General features: G+C 45.8%; 2 protein-coding genes, 1 non-coding gene and 2 pseudogenes across 3 annotated transcripts; 1 reads left to right on the forward strand and 4 right to left on the reverse strand.

Annotated features, from left to right (window-relative positions):
- Nucleotides 1–2,311: 2,311 nt before the first annotated feature.
- Nucleotides 2,312–3,639, forward strand: LOC136535186 (uncharacterized). The gene has a single exon (XM_066527488.1). The coding sequence runs from the start codon at nt 2,471–2,473 to the stop codon at nt 3,227–3,229; it is 759 nt and encodes a 252-aa protein (XP_066383585.1). The 5' UTR covers nt 2,312–2,470; the 3' UTR covers nt 3,230–3,639.
- A 1,192-nt stretch (nt 3,640–4,831) lies between these two features.
- Nucleotides 4,832–6,715, reverse strand: LOC136535182 (mitochondrial import inner membrane translocase subunit Tim9-like). The gene is made up of 2 exons (XM_066527484.1): nt 6,538–6,715; nt 4,832–5,174 (listed from the first exon to the last, which is right to left on the reverse strand). The coding sequence occupies exons 1-2, from the start codon at nt 6,630–6,632 to the stop codon at nt 4,988–4,990; spliced, it is 282 nt and encodes a 93-aa protein (XP_066383581.1). The 5' UTR covers nt 6,633–6,715; the 3' UTR covers nt 4,832–4,987.
- Nucleotides 6,716–8,305: 1,590 nt separating this feature from the next.
- On the reverse strand, nt 8,306–9,194 carry LOC136535191 (metallothionein-like protein 4B; annotated as a pseudogene).
- Nucleotides 9,195–10,327: 1,133 nt separating this feature from the next.
- On the reverse strand, nt 10,328–10,400 carry TRNAK-CUU (transfer RNA lysine (anticodon CUU)). Its single transcript has one exon. It is a non-coding gene; the product is annotated as a tRNA-Lys (tRNA).
- Nucleotides 10,401–10,951: 551 nt separating this feature from the next.
- LOC136535180 (uncharacterized) lies at nt 10,952–16,578 on the reverse strand (annotated as a pseudogene).
- Nucleotides 16,579–16,931: the final 353 nt, after the last annotated feature.

The following is a 16,931-nucleotide window of genomic DNA, read 5'->3' on the forward strand; positions in this document are numbered from 1 at the left end:
TGATGCCAGCACTCCTAACCCCATGGGACGACCATAGCAATAGCCAAGCGGGACGAGGCAGGCGGTGTCAAGCCTGGAGCGGGTGCTACTCCACGGCAAGGACACGCATGCGTGGGGGAGAGGCACCGACAAGCTCGCTGTGGCGAGGGCGATGCTGGGAGGAGCGTCGGCTGGGGACGGCTAGGGCAAGGTGAGCCCTAAGTCGACCCTGGGAGCACACCTCTGCGGGGAGGAAGCAGATCTGGCGGCTGGAGTAGTGGATCAAGTGGGGGACAACCGGATCTAGCCTCTGGTGGCTGGCAACGACCTCCAGGCGAGCCCTAAGTCGACCACGGGGGCACACCCCCGCGGGGAGGAAGCAGATCCAGCGCCGGGAGTAGCGGATCGAGTGGGGCACGACCGGATCTAGCCTCTGGTGGCCGGTAACAATCTCCACCAGTGGCGGAGAAGACGACCGCTTTTGAAGCTAGATTGGTGAAGAGAGGAGCTAGGGAACGAGGGATGGGCTACGGACAGCTGCCTACCTGAGCGCCATTGCGGCTACTGCCACTGCTTGCCGGAGAACTGCGACGGCGGCTAGGGAGCAGCCAGAGGTGGGGCTTCGGACGTGTGCATCCGTCGCCCCCCGAGTCACCTCACGAGGAGACGACACTAGGGATGTAATATAGTAGTAGTAATATTTTGTTTACATGGGGTCTTGTATTAGATCTGTCCATTTTGCGAGACCGAGCCAGAAAAGCCTGGTAGTTTCGAATCCATGCCGTGTCATACGCAGACATCTAGCTTTTTTAAAAAATACACGGAGATCTAGCTGGTACACCTTTTTTGGCTAGGGTCGAGACTCTTCTTCTTATTTTAGGGGGTTGGGCTTAGGGTCAGGACAGGCCAGATTTGCTTTGGTCGACAGGTATCCGTGGGCCGTGGCGATGCATCTTGAGTGGACCGATATTCGCAAACATTAGAATTTAGAATCTTGTAGTTTCATACCATTTTCTTCTCAACGACAAAAAAAAAAAGCCAAAGACGTCGACTTTCTATGCCTTCCTATTATAGAGGTTCAACTAAATTCAATTCAATAGGACGCAGCTCTACCTTCCCTAATGCTACCGGCTTTGCTGTGTTAAGTTGTTCCTGCTACTGCGAAAGGAAGCTGTGTAGCCTACTAGAGTACGCACTTTACAGACTAGGCCAGGGTTTAATTTTCTGCTGTCAAGAACGCGCCCACTCTGAACCTAGGAACATATACAGTAATAAACTGCAACTGAACAAGCGGGCCACCATCTGCAATGCAACTGATCATCATCAGAACCATGATGTGATGTGACACCACACGGCTGTCATCTCCATGCATAAGATAAATGCATAATCCTGCAGCGATATGCGTTATGGGCACGGGGCTGCGCTAGCTCGTCTCGTCACATGAAGTCATGAAGGCAGAGAGGCACAACAGGGGAAGGGGAGGGAAGGGCAGCAGCGGCACATGGCACAGGCCCTGCTGCACATGAGGCGGCACTGATTAGCGCGACGCAGCCACGGGCGTGCTGTAGTATTATTATATATTCAGATAGACAGTGCTGCTCTGCTTGATTACCTTGTTCGTTTGATCGTCTGGCATGATATAATATTTTTCTCTCACAATAAACTAACATCAACCGCAAATGATCAATCCTATCCTGCTGCCCACCTGCAGGCTGCAGCTTGATTCTTTCTGGGAAAAAGATTGCATTTCTTTTTATCTTTATGCAGTGTATTGCTCCTCCAAATCTGCATGACCCAGATCTAGTAGTAGTTCAGTTCAGTCACAACCTGTAGAAATCAGGATGTGATCATCCATCAGATTAATTTGAGTTGTAATGATTAATGAAGCCGAGTCGTGAGACTGTGTGAGGCTACAGGCATCAGATTGGTACTGCGAAGCTGTAGTGTAGACAGATACTGGTACAGCGACAGGAAATTTCAGAACCCATCAACCAATCACCAACAGGAACAAGTTCAGATTCTTCGGAGATGGAGGAAGAAAAATGAAAATTTCAGAATCCATCAACCAATCACCAATTGTAGGGCATGCTGCAACAGGAACAAGTTCAGATTCTTCGGAGATGGAGGAAGAAAAATGAAAATGAAAGGTGATGTCTGTCCTGCAGCTGAAATCTTCAGAGACCTTTTTTCCCTGCACACAATTGTGATTCCTCAAAAGTATTCATAGGCGACAACGACAATACAAAAGTAGTAAAAATCAAAATACTGTATGTTCATAGAAAAATATGGACAGGAAGTGACGAACCTTGCGCAGTTGCGCGCGCGCGCTCTCATCTCCCTTAACTGCTCTGACCAACCCCACCTTCTTCCAGGTGCCCTGTTCCCTCTACCCCTGTCTTCTTGACGCCTTCAAGCTCCGACGCCGAGCCACCACTCCCTCTGTCCTCTCCGCAACAGAGCACGAGTAGCACAGCCGCCGCTACTGTCGACAATGGCGGAGCCCAAGTCGTCCAAGAGCAAGTCCAAGTCGAAGTCCAAGAGCAGCCACGACGGGGCCGGCGGGGCGGCGTCCAAGAAGTCCAAGTCCAGCAGCGCCGCCGCGGCCACGCCGGGGACGCTGGACGCGCACTTCGCGCCGTGCGCGGACGTCAAGGGCCTCCGCTTCGGCGCGCAGCTCGTCACGCGGGCGCTCACCGTGCGCCGCGCCGCGCCGCTGGAGCTCCCGCACCTCCTCCGCGCCACGCCCTCCCCCACCCCCTCCCCCACCGGCGCCGGCAACGCCACCACGGACGCGCTGTCGTTAGCGCCGACGACGACGGCCTACATCCCGACCAACTTCTCCATCCTGGCGCACCACGCGTGGCACACGCTCACCCTGGGCCTGGGCACCAAGAACTCCAAGGCCGCCGTGTTCGTCTTCGAGTCCGCTGCCATGAAGGCCGCCGCGGACGCCGCCTGGCCGGGCGTCGTCCCGCTCGGTGACGTCGGCCGCCGCCTCATCCGCGCGGCCCCGGGAAACCCCGAGATGGCGCGCTTCAAGTTCCGCAAGGGCTGCGTCACCTTCTACGTCTATGCCGTCCGCACCGCCGGCGCGCGCGGGTTCGCGCGCGCCGACGAGCTCCGCGCCGTCGTCGAGGCCGTCGCCAGGCTCAAGGACTTCCTCGACCACACCGCCATGCTCTCGCTCCCGGGACAGAGGAGCATCGACGTCGCCGCCGCCGCCGCCGCGCAGGTGGGCGTCGTGCATTGATGGACGCGCTTGATTTCGGCGGCGGCTTGTGATTGAACTGTGAATAGGATCCTTTCTTTTTCTTTTTGTTTCCTTGCGGTGCGTGCATTGGTTTCTGAATGTGGCAGTTTCTTTTTGGATTGAGATCGGTGTTTGTTGTGCAAGTCCTTGGTTCTCTGCTGTGAGATTGTTCATTCGCATTTGAAGGTGCCATGGAAGTTTCACTGCTAATAAGATGCTGATAGGAAACCCAGTCATAGTTAGCATTTTTCTCTTGAGAAGAGTGGAGTGACAAGACAAGCTCATCCTTAGCTTCGCGTTTCAGTTAAAGAGATAATGAGTGTGCCTAGTTTTCATGCTTCGTGGCAAAGCGTTTCATTTGTAGACAATTTGTCAAAATTCAGTTCATGAATTTCATTGTCTGTCTACTGTCTTCAGTGGATCACGATGAAGGACCAACCCATAGGACTGTTCAGTTGATTCTCCCTGATTACGAACAACACTGGCAGCAAACCTCATCAGAGCTGAATTTTGCTGGGGAGCATCATCGGACACACTGAACTGAACTGAACTCCTATCATTGCTTCAAGATGAGCTGTACTTAAATTACAGCCATGGGAATGGGATTCTAGTTTATGACAGCCTCTGATTCTTGATGCCAACACTAGTGATCAATCAAAGAGCCAAAAGAAGTAAAGAGAGCTCAAGATGCTGCTCCCTGTACACAACATGACGACGTATGATGCTGGCCCCAAACAAGTACTGACGGCTGACGCATCGACACCGTGCGGCTTCAGCAGGTTAGGCTACAGTGCTACAGCACCGACGTGCCATGCAGCCCGAACTGCCGTCCTGCACCTTCGCACGCTGCTTCTCCATGGCACCACGGCGCCTCTGTACCCACATCTGTCTGTCCCACGTGAGAAAACAACACGGACAACTTGGGCCCGTTCGCTTCGCTGAAAAAGTCGAAGTCGAAATACTGTTCCGACTGATTTATTGTGAGAGAAAAATACTATTCTAAAAAAAACAAGCCAAAAAAGTACAGATTATAAGAGAAGCGGGGAGAGCGCAGCAGGTGGTGGGCACAACAAGGTGGCCGAGGGCCAACCTGCCCACATTGCCCATGGACAAGCTCCAAACCACGAAATGCCAAGCTGATCATGTCCAAACTCCCCCAACCATCTTCAACCTCCAGCTGCTTGGGTAGGCAGGTTGATCTAAAGCCATCAGCAGTGTGATCCGACAGTCAAAACGTACGCCATCCCGGACCGAAATCTTGTGTAGACACATGTGCTGGATCCAGCTCCCTTTCGGGCTTCTTAAATTCCAATTCCAAGTGCATCAGTTCATTTGTTTCAAATAACAAATTAGTGCATCAGTTCATGGCATGATGAGCTCATGTGCAATGGTCCTGCATTCTTTGCTGTCAAAGAAAGCAGATGTCTCAAGAGACCGCATGAAGAAAGGTGCCTTTACAGATCTTGTAACATAGCAGCAATAGTATGCACTTCATGTGGCTCAAAACCTGCTGGCTTGAGTATGCAACAGACACTTCTTGGCAACCGATCAATGGATACATAATTAACAACAATACGCAGCATGTACCAATGGATACAATGATTCAAGGTAATTTAATTTTATTCAATTCGATATAAGAGCAACCTAACTTGGCTGCATATCTCAGAAAGTGCTAAAATACTTTTAGGACTACTACAAATTGGTGCTGACAAAATCCCCAAGGTTAGATACTTGGCAGGGGCAATGAAACCCTCGCGATTAGTCAGGCGTGGCCACGCCCTGGTTAAGCTCAGCAAATCTCATACCAACCCTCATGGAGTGCTTCAGGAACTTCTCGGCGCAGCGGCGGACACATGACTCCTCTTGTTTGTCCAGGGTCTTGCGGCGGAACGTGTCCACGCAGTCTGTGAAGCACCTCTCCGCCAGGGAATTGTACATTCTTAGACTGCAAAGTGATAGAGCAAAGTTGTGAAAGGAGTGAAGAACCAATGAGTTCTCACTTCTCAGGCATTTGAAGGAGTTTTTAATAATTAGACAAAACGATAAAATTAATATTTTCGAGGAAACCCCATTTGAAAATATGTTAAGCATTACAATATTTGCAAGAGTTTTGAGTTAGACAAAAGGAAAAAGAATCAAATTTATGAGGAAATACCACTTGTAAGTTAAGCATTACAGTATTTGCAGGAGTGTTGAGTTAGACAAAAGGTAAACATCAAATTTGAGGAAACACCACTTACAATTAAGTCAGGCATTAAAGTATTTGCTACAATCAAGGATTCAAGGATCATTCATTTATTCAACTGGGAAATATTATTCTGTTCCATAATTGCATCCTTATTTGTTCACGCTGTTGAATAGCTTCACATTGTGAATTCGAGCCCTACTCTGAAGCAACAGGATAACAATAACACTTGCATTTCTTGCTCCAGCATCATCACCTTGAACTAGAGTTATCCCTTTCCAATGCTATAGACTACAATTAACCAATCGGCAATTCAAATGCAACAGTTGTGAACCACAAAATTAAAGGACTAGAACCACTGCACCAACAAATCCAATAAGGCAGAACTTAACATACAAATAGATCAATACCTAGAACCTACATACCAGACATTACAAACAGCAAAAGAGATGCAGGCAAGCATCGAAACTGTAAATTTTGACCCACAGGATCCTTGGTTACCACAGTTGTCGCTATGATTAGCGAGCAGAAATTTTTTTCAAGCTTAAAAATTCTGGGTATGAATTCACCTGATAGGTTGGCACCATGTGATTCCTGAATCTAACTAAAGCACTTGGCATCCATAGGACTAGCTAAGAACATATCTAATTTCTCAACCACGATCGTTCAATTCCTTTTCCGATCCCATTACACTCGAACACACTAACTATTTATCACTGAGCAGCTTCTCATAGTCATACAGAGCCAAACGTCTGAAAATCATGCTTAAATTTCAATCAACGAAAGAACTCACGAAACTGACTCGCATGATTTGGGACGCGCAAGGCACAAAATCACATAAATTTAGTGGACACCTACAGTCAAAACGCTTCTGTTACAATGCGCCGCATCTGTGCGCTGCGCCAATCACTTCAATTTTCGACGGCTTTCCCCAAACCCCATTTCAGGCTTCCAAATTCAGCTCGTCGGAGCAACAGGCGCTCAGCGCCCACACAATCTCAACTAGGCGCCGCTAAAGAACACTTAAAAACAGAGGCCACGACGATGCAGATTTCACTTTTAGCAGCGACTAGGCGCCAAGCAAACCGGAAAAATATCAGGGATGCGTTCGTATGGCCCGAACCTGTCGCGGATCTGGAGCTGGTCTACCATGGCAGCCATGCGCAACTTGTCCTCCTCGGGGAGGCTGTCCAGGTCGCCCAGCATGCTCTTGTCCATGGCCGCCGCCGCCGCCGCCCGGGGAACAAGAACGCTAGGGTTTTGGAGGAAAGGGGAGAGGAGACGAGATCCAGTTTTCCTCTTTATTTCCTTCTTTTTACTAGTTGCATAATTGTATCGGTGTCACCTGGTGTACTGGACATGCGGATTGGGCCGAGCCGTTATGGGCATCACACGTGAAGCCCAGTAGATAAGTAGCCCAACTTTATGTTATTTCAGGTCTATTCTGGATGATTTTTTGTAGACATTTGTAGGGATAAAAACGGATCGGATACGGCACTGATATTATATTTATTTTTATATTTCTGTTCGGATTTGGATTTGAATACGGATAGTGTCAACTATGTCGGATAGAATATGATTGAATATCGACATCATAAATATGCGATTTGAGTATTCGGATACGGATACGGTATCGGATGTTGGATATCCGGACTCGGATACGGACAGATCTCAACCCCTCTAAACGGATTCGGTTTCGAATACGGTCGGAAAATATCCGTACCGTTTTCATCCCTAGATATTTGTGAGAAATTGCATCTTTACAGCAAAATCTACACGGACTTGCTAGTGCCCCCGGATCGGCTAGCGCATTGACAGTGGGCTTGTGCCGTCTCGGACGTCGCCCGCGCTGCCCCAAACGTCGTGCGCGACGCCAACGCTTCCCACACTTATCGTATATGCAACATTTGATCTATTTTTGAAATATCTAGATACAACAGATACAACATAAAGAAAAGACAAATAAAACACTTGAAATAAGTGTCTAAAACACTTGCGAAAACGCTTAAAAATATTTGAAAACCATTGTAAACATATACAACATTCAGATGAAACACTTGCAAACATACATATGAAACACCTAAAAACACTTGAAACATATGCTTGCAACATGCATGTATATGCAACATCCAGATCTACTTTTGCAACATCCAAATAAAATATTTATAACATACGTCTGGACCATATGAAACACTTGAAACATACGTGTGCAACCATTGCAACATCCCGATCTACTTTCGCAATATCCATCTGAATGCTTACAACATATCTTTGAAACATCTGAAATATACGCTTGCAACATGCGTTTCAGCAAAACTTGGCAATCAGACGGACAGAGCACTGCATAGCAGGATCCGGCTATGCTGCCACAGTGCAGAACGAGGATGGCAGCGGGGTGGACGGCTGTGTGGCCCCTGGTGAACGACTGCGCTGCCCCGGCGAGTGGTGCCCGAGGTGGAGGCGACAACAGTAGTCGGGTGGGTCACGCGACGAGGCAGCAGCGGCTGTGTGGTCGTGGGAGAGCATGCCGTGGCCGCGGCAGTGCAAGCATGGCAACGGTGGAGAGGAAGGCATACAAGAGGCGCGGTGGTCGCGGAGCGCGGTTGCGGCGATGAACTGCGGTGACCCGAGGGGAAGGGGATAGGAACGAACGAATATGATAGTCTTTTGGACGTTAGGGTCCACCGGCAGGTGTGTCCGGCGCGAACGGACAACTGGTTCTGGCATTACCGAAATCCATATGGTTTTCTCTCTGTATAAAAATTATGCGTCTATTCTTGTAAGGTTTATATTACTTAAAATCAAGTGATCTAGTAGTCTTAGCAGAGCGAACTGCTACTTGCTGTCATCAAATTACTGTAAAATGAAAAGCAAAAAAAGATGTTCAAAGATGCACAAGCAAACCACGATATATTCCTCCAACATGCACACTGTTACAGCATAGAACACATAGATAACAGATTGGGTGAACAAGAGCTCGGTAGCCACATGATTCACAGTTCGCACCATCACAACTTCACACGGTATCCATCATACCTGACACTGGGTGTCTGGATAGCTCCTTATTTAATCACACGGTCAAACACACACACACATACAGCCTACAGGGTGGCGAACTGACGATGACGATTGACGAGCATGCACGCAACGCAAATCACCTTTTCTCCATCAGCAGTTGCAAGGGTTGCACTTGCACCCGGAGCCGCAGCTGCAGCCATGGCCGGCCTCGCCGGACTCCTGCAGCCTTCTCGAACCCGGCCTCGAGGTGCCTGTCAAAGAAAGGGGAGAAAAAATTCAGGCATGGAAAATGATCTTTGTGGAACACAAGTTCAGGCTTTGAGTTTGGCATCGGTGTTGAAGTTGAATTGTGGCACAAATCTTAGATAACACATGGTGGGAATGTATACCCCTTCTCAGGTGCAACGCCGAGGACTGTAGCCGGGGCGGCGGCGGTGCTCTTCTCGGCCAAGTCAGGGTACATCTTTCTGCGTCCGGCAAAATTGAATCACCACATGAGCATCATAAACATTTGCTCTTGTGTTTTGTCTCATGAAAACTTGCTGAAACCACTCAAACTAGCACTAGATGATACTGTATCTCTGAACAGCTTATCTCAGTTCAGCTCGGCAGCGTATTTATGATCAGTGGTTGTGAAACGCTACCCGCATCCGCCGCCGCAGCCGCAGCTCGAACCGCAGTTGCAGCTCCCACCGCAAGACATCTTCTGAACTTCTAGGTCTCCTGCAATCTCAAGAACAGAGCAGTTGTTCTCGAGTTGATGAGCACAGAGCAGTTGCCAAGAAGAGCACAGATGTCCCTGCTATTTATAGGGCTTGAGTTGAGAGGGTAACCAAGTAACTGCATGACGTGTCCAGATTTTACAGGTCGGCTGAAATGGTCATGGAGGATTCCAGGACTCCAAACCCTGACAGATTCTTGTGTCCTGTCGTTTTCAGAGTAAGATAAAGGTTATGGTTCTGCAGCAAAATCTGGAATGCCATTAAAATACAATTCTTTGCTGGGTAGTTTTGACTTTATTAGCACAATATACTTTTATATAGCAGCTACTTGCAAATGGAACCGAATTCAACCCTCTGCTGTTTCAAACCTTATCTGCTCTTTGCTTCCCAGAACAGCGATGCCACCTATCTGCTTAAAACGTCTCTTCATCAGCTAACGTAATTCAAACTTCTTGCACAACTTGCATGAAATTTGGTCGAATCCTTAGCTGCTTGGGATCTCGCTTTCAGTGCATGATGCAACTCGTTGCTTAAATAGATGCATCATTGCGCAGCTTCAAATCAATAGGTTTCTTGTAAGAGTTGAATTGAGATATTTTTTTGGACAACATGCATTGAATTTGATCAAATCCTTATCTTTTCGAATCTTGCTTTCAGACCTTGATGTCAACTCATTGCCTAAATTGATGCGTTATTGCACGTCTTCAAGTTGAATACGCTTGCTTGTAAGAGTTGAATTCAAATTTGTAGCACAACTTGCATTGAATGTGATCAAAATCCTTATCTGTTCGAATCTTGCTTTTCAGACCTTGATGCCAACCATTGTTTAAATTGATGCGTTATTGGACGTCTTCAAATTTAATAGGTTGATTGCAAGAGTTGAACTCAAATGCGTACTACATCTCTGGACTAGTGAGAGATTTGAGATATTTACTTCCAGTAAGACGTGCTTGAATTCAAATAAACATGCAGACAAAAGCTCTAGCTGTTTTGAGTTCACAATTGGTTCCACGGCTTGTGTACAGCTAAGGATGGAAACTTCGTGAGAAAGCGAGGAAGATAATAAAGAATCAAATCGAATCCTCTGTGCAGCATTGCTGAAAATCTACCGAAGAAAGAAGAAACATGTAACAAAAATATGAAAAAAAAAACAATCTCCTTGTAAAAACAAATCGCCCACCGTGGGGCTCGAACCCACGACCACAAGGTTAAGAGCCTTGCGCTCTACCGACTGAGCTAGACGGGCTTGGTGCTTTAGTTTGTATTAGAAACTACAAATTATGGTACATCATTTTCCTAAATAAAATCTTTAGCATGGTAGTGCCGCTTCCTAATCTGACTTTGATCAAATAATGCTACTTCACGAGAATGGAGATACTACGCAGTGGAAACAACTGGATCCTGTAACATCCTATACCCCTTTTTTTCTCTCTCCGTATTTCAGACGTTTCACCAGAACTTCATTCGTCTTTCAGACAAATGGCAATTGCAGAACTTTTGCTTAAAAGGAAGCACATTTGTGCACACACCGTTTGAAGCCATAATGATCTGGTGCGATTGTGCGAATAATAGGATCCTGTACCTCCTGCACCCTCCTCTTCAACTTTTCAAACATTCAGCTTGAATTTCACAGAACCTCTGCAGCTAAAAGCATTCCAGATTACACATCAAAGAAAAAAAAAACCCTCTTTGCCTATTAAGCCAAGAAGATTGCAAGTACAGATCTATAACTATATATGACGATCCACTGAAAAGATGAGCGCAGTCACACATATATAACAGATTAACAGAGTAGTGTTTTTCACATTCAGAATTGTGTCTTCCACATTCATGAATAGAGGACAAACACCAGAATTTGTATACGAGTCACGAGCTTAGATATGTACCAGTATTGACTAATAAAAACTCATGACAGTTTGGTTGAACTTAACAGGTATATAATGCTATCTATTTCCTGTCTATTGTTTACCTCCTGTTTCTGACTTTCTATGCATGGCTAACATCTACTACATTTGACAGTTGCTAGAATAGCCAGTCTGGTAAAATTATCTACACAGTAACTGTTGCACAATGCGAGACAAGCGATCCATCTAGCTAGTACCTTTCTTCAGATAGCATGTTACTGTTCAGCCTTATGATCAAATTACTCCAAAGCTCAAGCCACCCAAAAAAAGATCTGGATAGTCATTCATCAATTGATTCTAACACTATCTGAATGACAACATCATCCAGCAGGTCCTCCACCATCAGATCCTCCATGTCCAACGCGGTGCACTCCGCGTCATATACCAGGTTCATCCAGCTGTCCTTCCTCATAAGATCATGTGCAACAATGTCCTCCACCGTCTGGCCTTCCTTCCAATGCAGGCTCAGGTAGCAGCTCACCTTCGCCCACACCTCCTCAAGGACATGATACCCCATGGGAATGGGTCTGGTTCGCAGGTCGAAGCGTGAGTGCCATGGGCCGATGACAAGCGAAGAGTCATAGATGTCCAGCAGGACCTCGTTGATGAGATCAAACAGGAGCATGCGCCTGACAATACTGTGCGGCTCATCGCTTGCCATGCTGAGCTCCTGACATGAGCATTCTGCCTCATCAAAGACCACAGGGCTGACTGGCTGATTGGATGCGTACCAGTCGACATCGCCGCAGCTGAATCCTGATTTCTTGAGGATATCCTTGACATACTGGAAATCAGCCTCGTTCTTGTCACTGACATAAATGTGCAAGGGTTCCACAGAACCTTGTTCAGAAAACTCGTGTATGAAGCGAAAATCCGAATCCAAAGCATCGTTAGTTATGTGCTGCCCTGACTTGACTAGCCACTCTTCATCTTCAAGATCAACATCCTTGGCACCAGACAGTTGTGTCGCCTTAACTAACCACTCTTCATCCTCACGATCAATACCATTCATGACACCAGAGTGCTTCAGTGGTGTGACCAGCCATTCTTCATCATTGAAATTGGCAGCATATGCTCCTGCAGACAGTGGTGGCTTGACTAACCAGTCCTTGTCCTCAAGCTGCAAGTTTTCGAATGGTTGCTCTCAATCTAAAAATTATATTAAGAAAAGAAAAGTGTCACAAGGATTTAAGTACTAGAAAACACATACAAGCAATGGGTTTTAGAGTTTCAGCATAGTGCAGAAAATACAATTAGTAATGGAAAAGGCTGCAATTTGATAGGAAAAGAAGATATGCTTGACAAAAGTAACTAGTCTGCTTCTGAATGGGGGAAAAAATCATGAACTTTTACTAGTAATTTTTGCATTTTATAGTAAATGAAGAGTTCAAATATAATCCACCTGCTATAGAACACTCTGTGAAACTACTGATACGGTCTTGAAAGAATGACCAATCGAAGGAAGGTAAACTATTAATGCGGCGGTGGGAGAAAGACCGGCCAAGAGAAGACAGACTTGGACTTCGAAGGATCCTGCGGAAATCCTCTTCCAAGAAGCCTATGAAAGCAATTTGTGCAAAAAAATGTGACAATATTGTAAGTCATCTAATAGAAAAACTGTATTAATCTTAACTTTCTTTTGTCATCTTACCTCCACAATTCAATTCAATGTGAATATTTTCTGATTGTTCTGTGATATCATCAGGATAGAAATTTCCTTCTGCACAGATAATGAAGGCATCAGTTCCATGTGAAGAAAAGTGATCAGATTCCACATTGCAAGTCTTGGACCCAATCCGAGAAGCTGAAACTTCAGGCAGGGCCTCTTGGTGAGATGAACATAACCGCATCTCTGGAAGAGAAGTTATTCTTTTGAGGCCCATTGGCATCTTCTTATCATTTAAGCTTGCACCGCCTTCCATTGTTATGTTTAATCTTTCTGGAGAAATTCTTGAGTCCCTCGACATTGACTCATAAAGTGTTGAATACTTGTCTACTGATTCTGCAATAGAATATGATCTTCGCATTTGTTTCTCCTCCTGGACAAACTTCTCCATGGAGGAGCCCCTGGTCAATCCAGACATTTTTTGGCCATATGGCAGTTTGTGGAAAACTCCATCCTTGGTAATCCGAGCAAGCTCCTTCCGGTTCTCCCTTACGACATCTTTGATCTTTCTACTGATAGCTTTAAAACGGTTTGAAGCTGTTCCAGCTTTCTCCAGGCTCCTTGATTCTGCAAGAGAAACTGCGGAGCTGTCAACACCAGTAGGCATTCTTGTACTAATGACTTTTGCAGCTTCCAGGTCAGTGGTAGGTCTCGAGGGTGACCTTTGGATTTCTGACCTCCTGCTTTTCTCATTGTCACTCCGATCAAATATAGGGTTACGTTTCCCTGATGACCCTCCTGGTCTTGGAAATGATTCCAATTTGTTCAGTGGTACAGAACCACTGGATGAAGCTTCTTGCCCTTGCTGTTCAGGTGGTACTAGTAATGAAGGATCATGAAGAATCTTCAGAAATAGTTCCCTATGTGCATTAAACAATTCAAGAAAATCCAAGAACTCCTTCGAGTGATGTGTTGCAGCATCACGAGTTTTTTGTGTAGAGGAAGCCTCACTCTCACCAGTGAGATTTCCAGGTGCTGTCCCACAGGGTGCCTCCAGATCTATGCTATCTTTGCCATCCATGCTGCCACAAGCCCTGGTTGGGATGTTGTGGAATCTCATGTGACAGTGGTGGCGGTTCACTGTGAGAAGAATCCATCTCAATGGAGCCCGAGTTGTTCATTGCATGATAATGTGCAGCTAACTCATCAGGAACCTCATAATCAAAGCATTTCGAGTGATGGATTGATCTGGAGCGCAGAAGACGTGATGAGGATGGGGAGCTGGCTGGCGAGCTGCTCTTCTTTTTGTCTTTCCCGGGTGTTTTTTTCTTGAACATGAGTGTCCTCCATATGAACATGTGGGACTTACCAGTTTGAGAGTCACTATTAGTTTCCTTCTGCAACTGAACACCACAAGTAGAGTTAGGAAAAAAAAAATGAGAGGTGCATTAACACTTGACTGGAACTACATCAATAACTTGAAATATACATGTAAAGAGTCCTAGTGATTTAGCATTGACAACTAGAAAATTATCACCAAAGGTTGCAAAGCTCTCATAGATTGCAAACATGGCAATTTTCATCACTATAGTTTGTTGGTGGTGCCATTATACGAATGATATAGTAAGATCCATCACTTCAATATATTAGTAGAAATCTATGAGGCTTCTGTGGTTACCATAAAAGAAATGCAAGTTTATGCACCTACCGGGATATTTTCATCTTTTTCACTGCTAGTTTTGGGCTTTGGGACTTTCACTCCTACAACAAATAGAAAAATGTGGTGAGCACACTACAATTTTAGATGACCAAATAAAGAGACCTGCCCTTGCTATGGTTAGCTTTCAGATAAAAACAGCAAAGATAAATCTAGGGCAATAAGACCAAGATCCAATTCATAACCAGGGAATAAGCATGGCACAGACAATCCTGTGGAAATAATAAAAGGCGTCACCAAAAAATGCAAAACTGAAAGTAGAAATATGTAAAACCTTACTGAGCGTATTGTTACTTCCTTCGCTGTGCTTTCGGTAGGCAATAATCTTCGGCATTTGCAGCCGTTGGTTGAGGGCAAGGAAGTTGAACAGGCCTTCAAGGCAGCCTGTGCTCTTCGTATCAAACCACTTGCTCTCAGCCATTGTTCCAGCAAACCTAGCATCAGTGTAGAAAGGGCAAGATTCAGAACACCCTAAAACTCAACCTAAATATATTGGGATACGCAGACCCATTTCCAATATGTATAAAAGGCTAGTACTGCAGATGCTCCAGATATCCACTTTTCTCAAAAATATAGGTGCATCAATTAAGCGCTAATTTTTATTTAACCCAGCAAGAGAATGTATGTTCTAATTATGTGAATCAAATACAAAAGTTTGACATACAAGTTCCACCTAGGGCACATGTCCCATTTGTGGTTTACATTTGATAACTCAACTGCTAATTTGGGAAGATATGGTAAATTTGCAATGAAGAATTTGTGTTTTAAATAAAATACACAAGTATTTCAGGGTGGGGTTGATTTGCGCTTGCGCCCTCGGCTAACCGGCACAGCTTCGCACTGAGCTTGCTGCCCTTCTTTCCTCCTTGCAGGACATCCGCCTCAATGATTCCAGTGATGTGCGCCTGATGCTGCTGACCGGCAAGCGTTTCAACACCAAAGATGCCTATGCCGCACTCAAGTTGCCCATGGAGTATGAAGACCAGCACAGCAAATTCATATGGAGCTCGGACTGTCCCCATCAAGGTCAAATTGTTCGTGTGGCTTTACTTCAAAGATAGATTAAGCTCTCGGTCCAACCTCTACCGAAAACATGTGCTAAGGGATGACATTTGTGAGAGATGCTCAAATACCACTGAAGACAGACACCATATCTTCTTCGGTTGCTCTTCGATCTTGTCAATTTGGCAACGCCTGGGAGTCCCTACTGCTGCCTCCGTATCTGACGATGACCTATGGAGTCTAAGCACCCCCCCCCCCCCCCCCCCCCCCACCCACACACACACAGGCTTGATAAAGATCTTTGGCCCTCAATCTTGCTAACTATCTTATGGCGTCTTTGGGACGCTCGGAATGGCGCAATCTTCAGGCACGAGCGCTCTTCTGTCACTCAGATTATTGCCCGGGTGATAGACGACCTCACAATTTGGAAGAAACGTTTCAGACTAAAGAAGGCAGGCAGCCCTGATGGCGTTCAGGAATGGATACTGTATCTTCAGAGCTGTAGAAATTCAATCTGTGTAACTGATATCTCTGTGTAGCTGTTGGATGTACAATTTCCTTTAATAAAATTCCAGGTGGGGATCCTCTCCCCCCCGTAGTCTTACTGAAAAAAAAAATACACAAGTAGTTTTTAGGGAAAACCAACCACGAACTGTCACTGATAATTCCCGTACCAAGATCATAAACATTTCAACTAGAAGAAAAATCAGACATTCACAAATCGAACACAACCATGAATTGCGGCTGAAAGACATCAGGACTAATCTTCATCTTGCCAAGCGTTTGTCATGTATGGCCCTTTTTTTTGTTGTGGGGAGGACAATGCAATTTCATCCCTGCCATCGAAATGGGCATGGCACGTTTCTACTCAGGCTCAGCATCATCCACCAAGTCGCAGTTCGGCAAGGATCACATAATCAACAATTCATGTAAACGCAATTGCAATACTCCCCCAAATCCCTAAACACCAATATTAAAATCCTAACCAAACAACCGCGCGGCGAGACAAGGATTGGGAAGAGAATAAGCGAGACATCATACCGGGAAGAAGCGAAAGATCGCTCTTTTCGTGTGCTGCGCATGCGGAGAAGGGAAATGGAGCTCCTCCCCTCCATGGGCTAATGGCTATTTCCTCTCTCTTTATTTCTCTCTCCTCCCCTAGCGAAACAAACCAAACTGTGCGAGGCAGAGAGGAATGCGCTCCTCCTCTCTCCCTCTCAGTCTGAGGCGATGTCGATATCCAATCGTATTCTATTTGACATAGTTGACACTATCCATATTCAAATTCGAATTCAAACAAAAATATAAAAACAAATATAATATCGGTGATATTCATATCCTTAGTCTCAGATGGGCGCTCTAGCTGCTAAAGCCGCCTTCAAAGATAGTCCGGGAACAACTACTTTACGCTTTGCAGCACAGGGAAGAATGGCCTTGATTCTTTTTTTCTCAAAAACCAAACCTTGCGGACAGACCCATACAAGCCGTTTTTTTTATTTTATCCGAAAAACTAAAATATTAAAAGAACATGTCTCAAACTATTTTTTT

This window comes from Miscanthus floridulus, unplaced genomic scaffold, assembly GCF_019320115.1.
Source record: "Miscanthus floridulus cultivar M001 unplaced genomic scaffold, ASM1932011v1 os_2615_1_2, whole genome shotgun sequence".
Classification (NCBI taxonomy): domain Eukaryota; kingdom Viridiplantae; phylum Streptophyta; class Magnoliopsida; order Poales; family Poaceae; genus Miscanthus; species Miscanthus floridulus.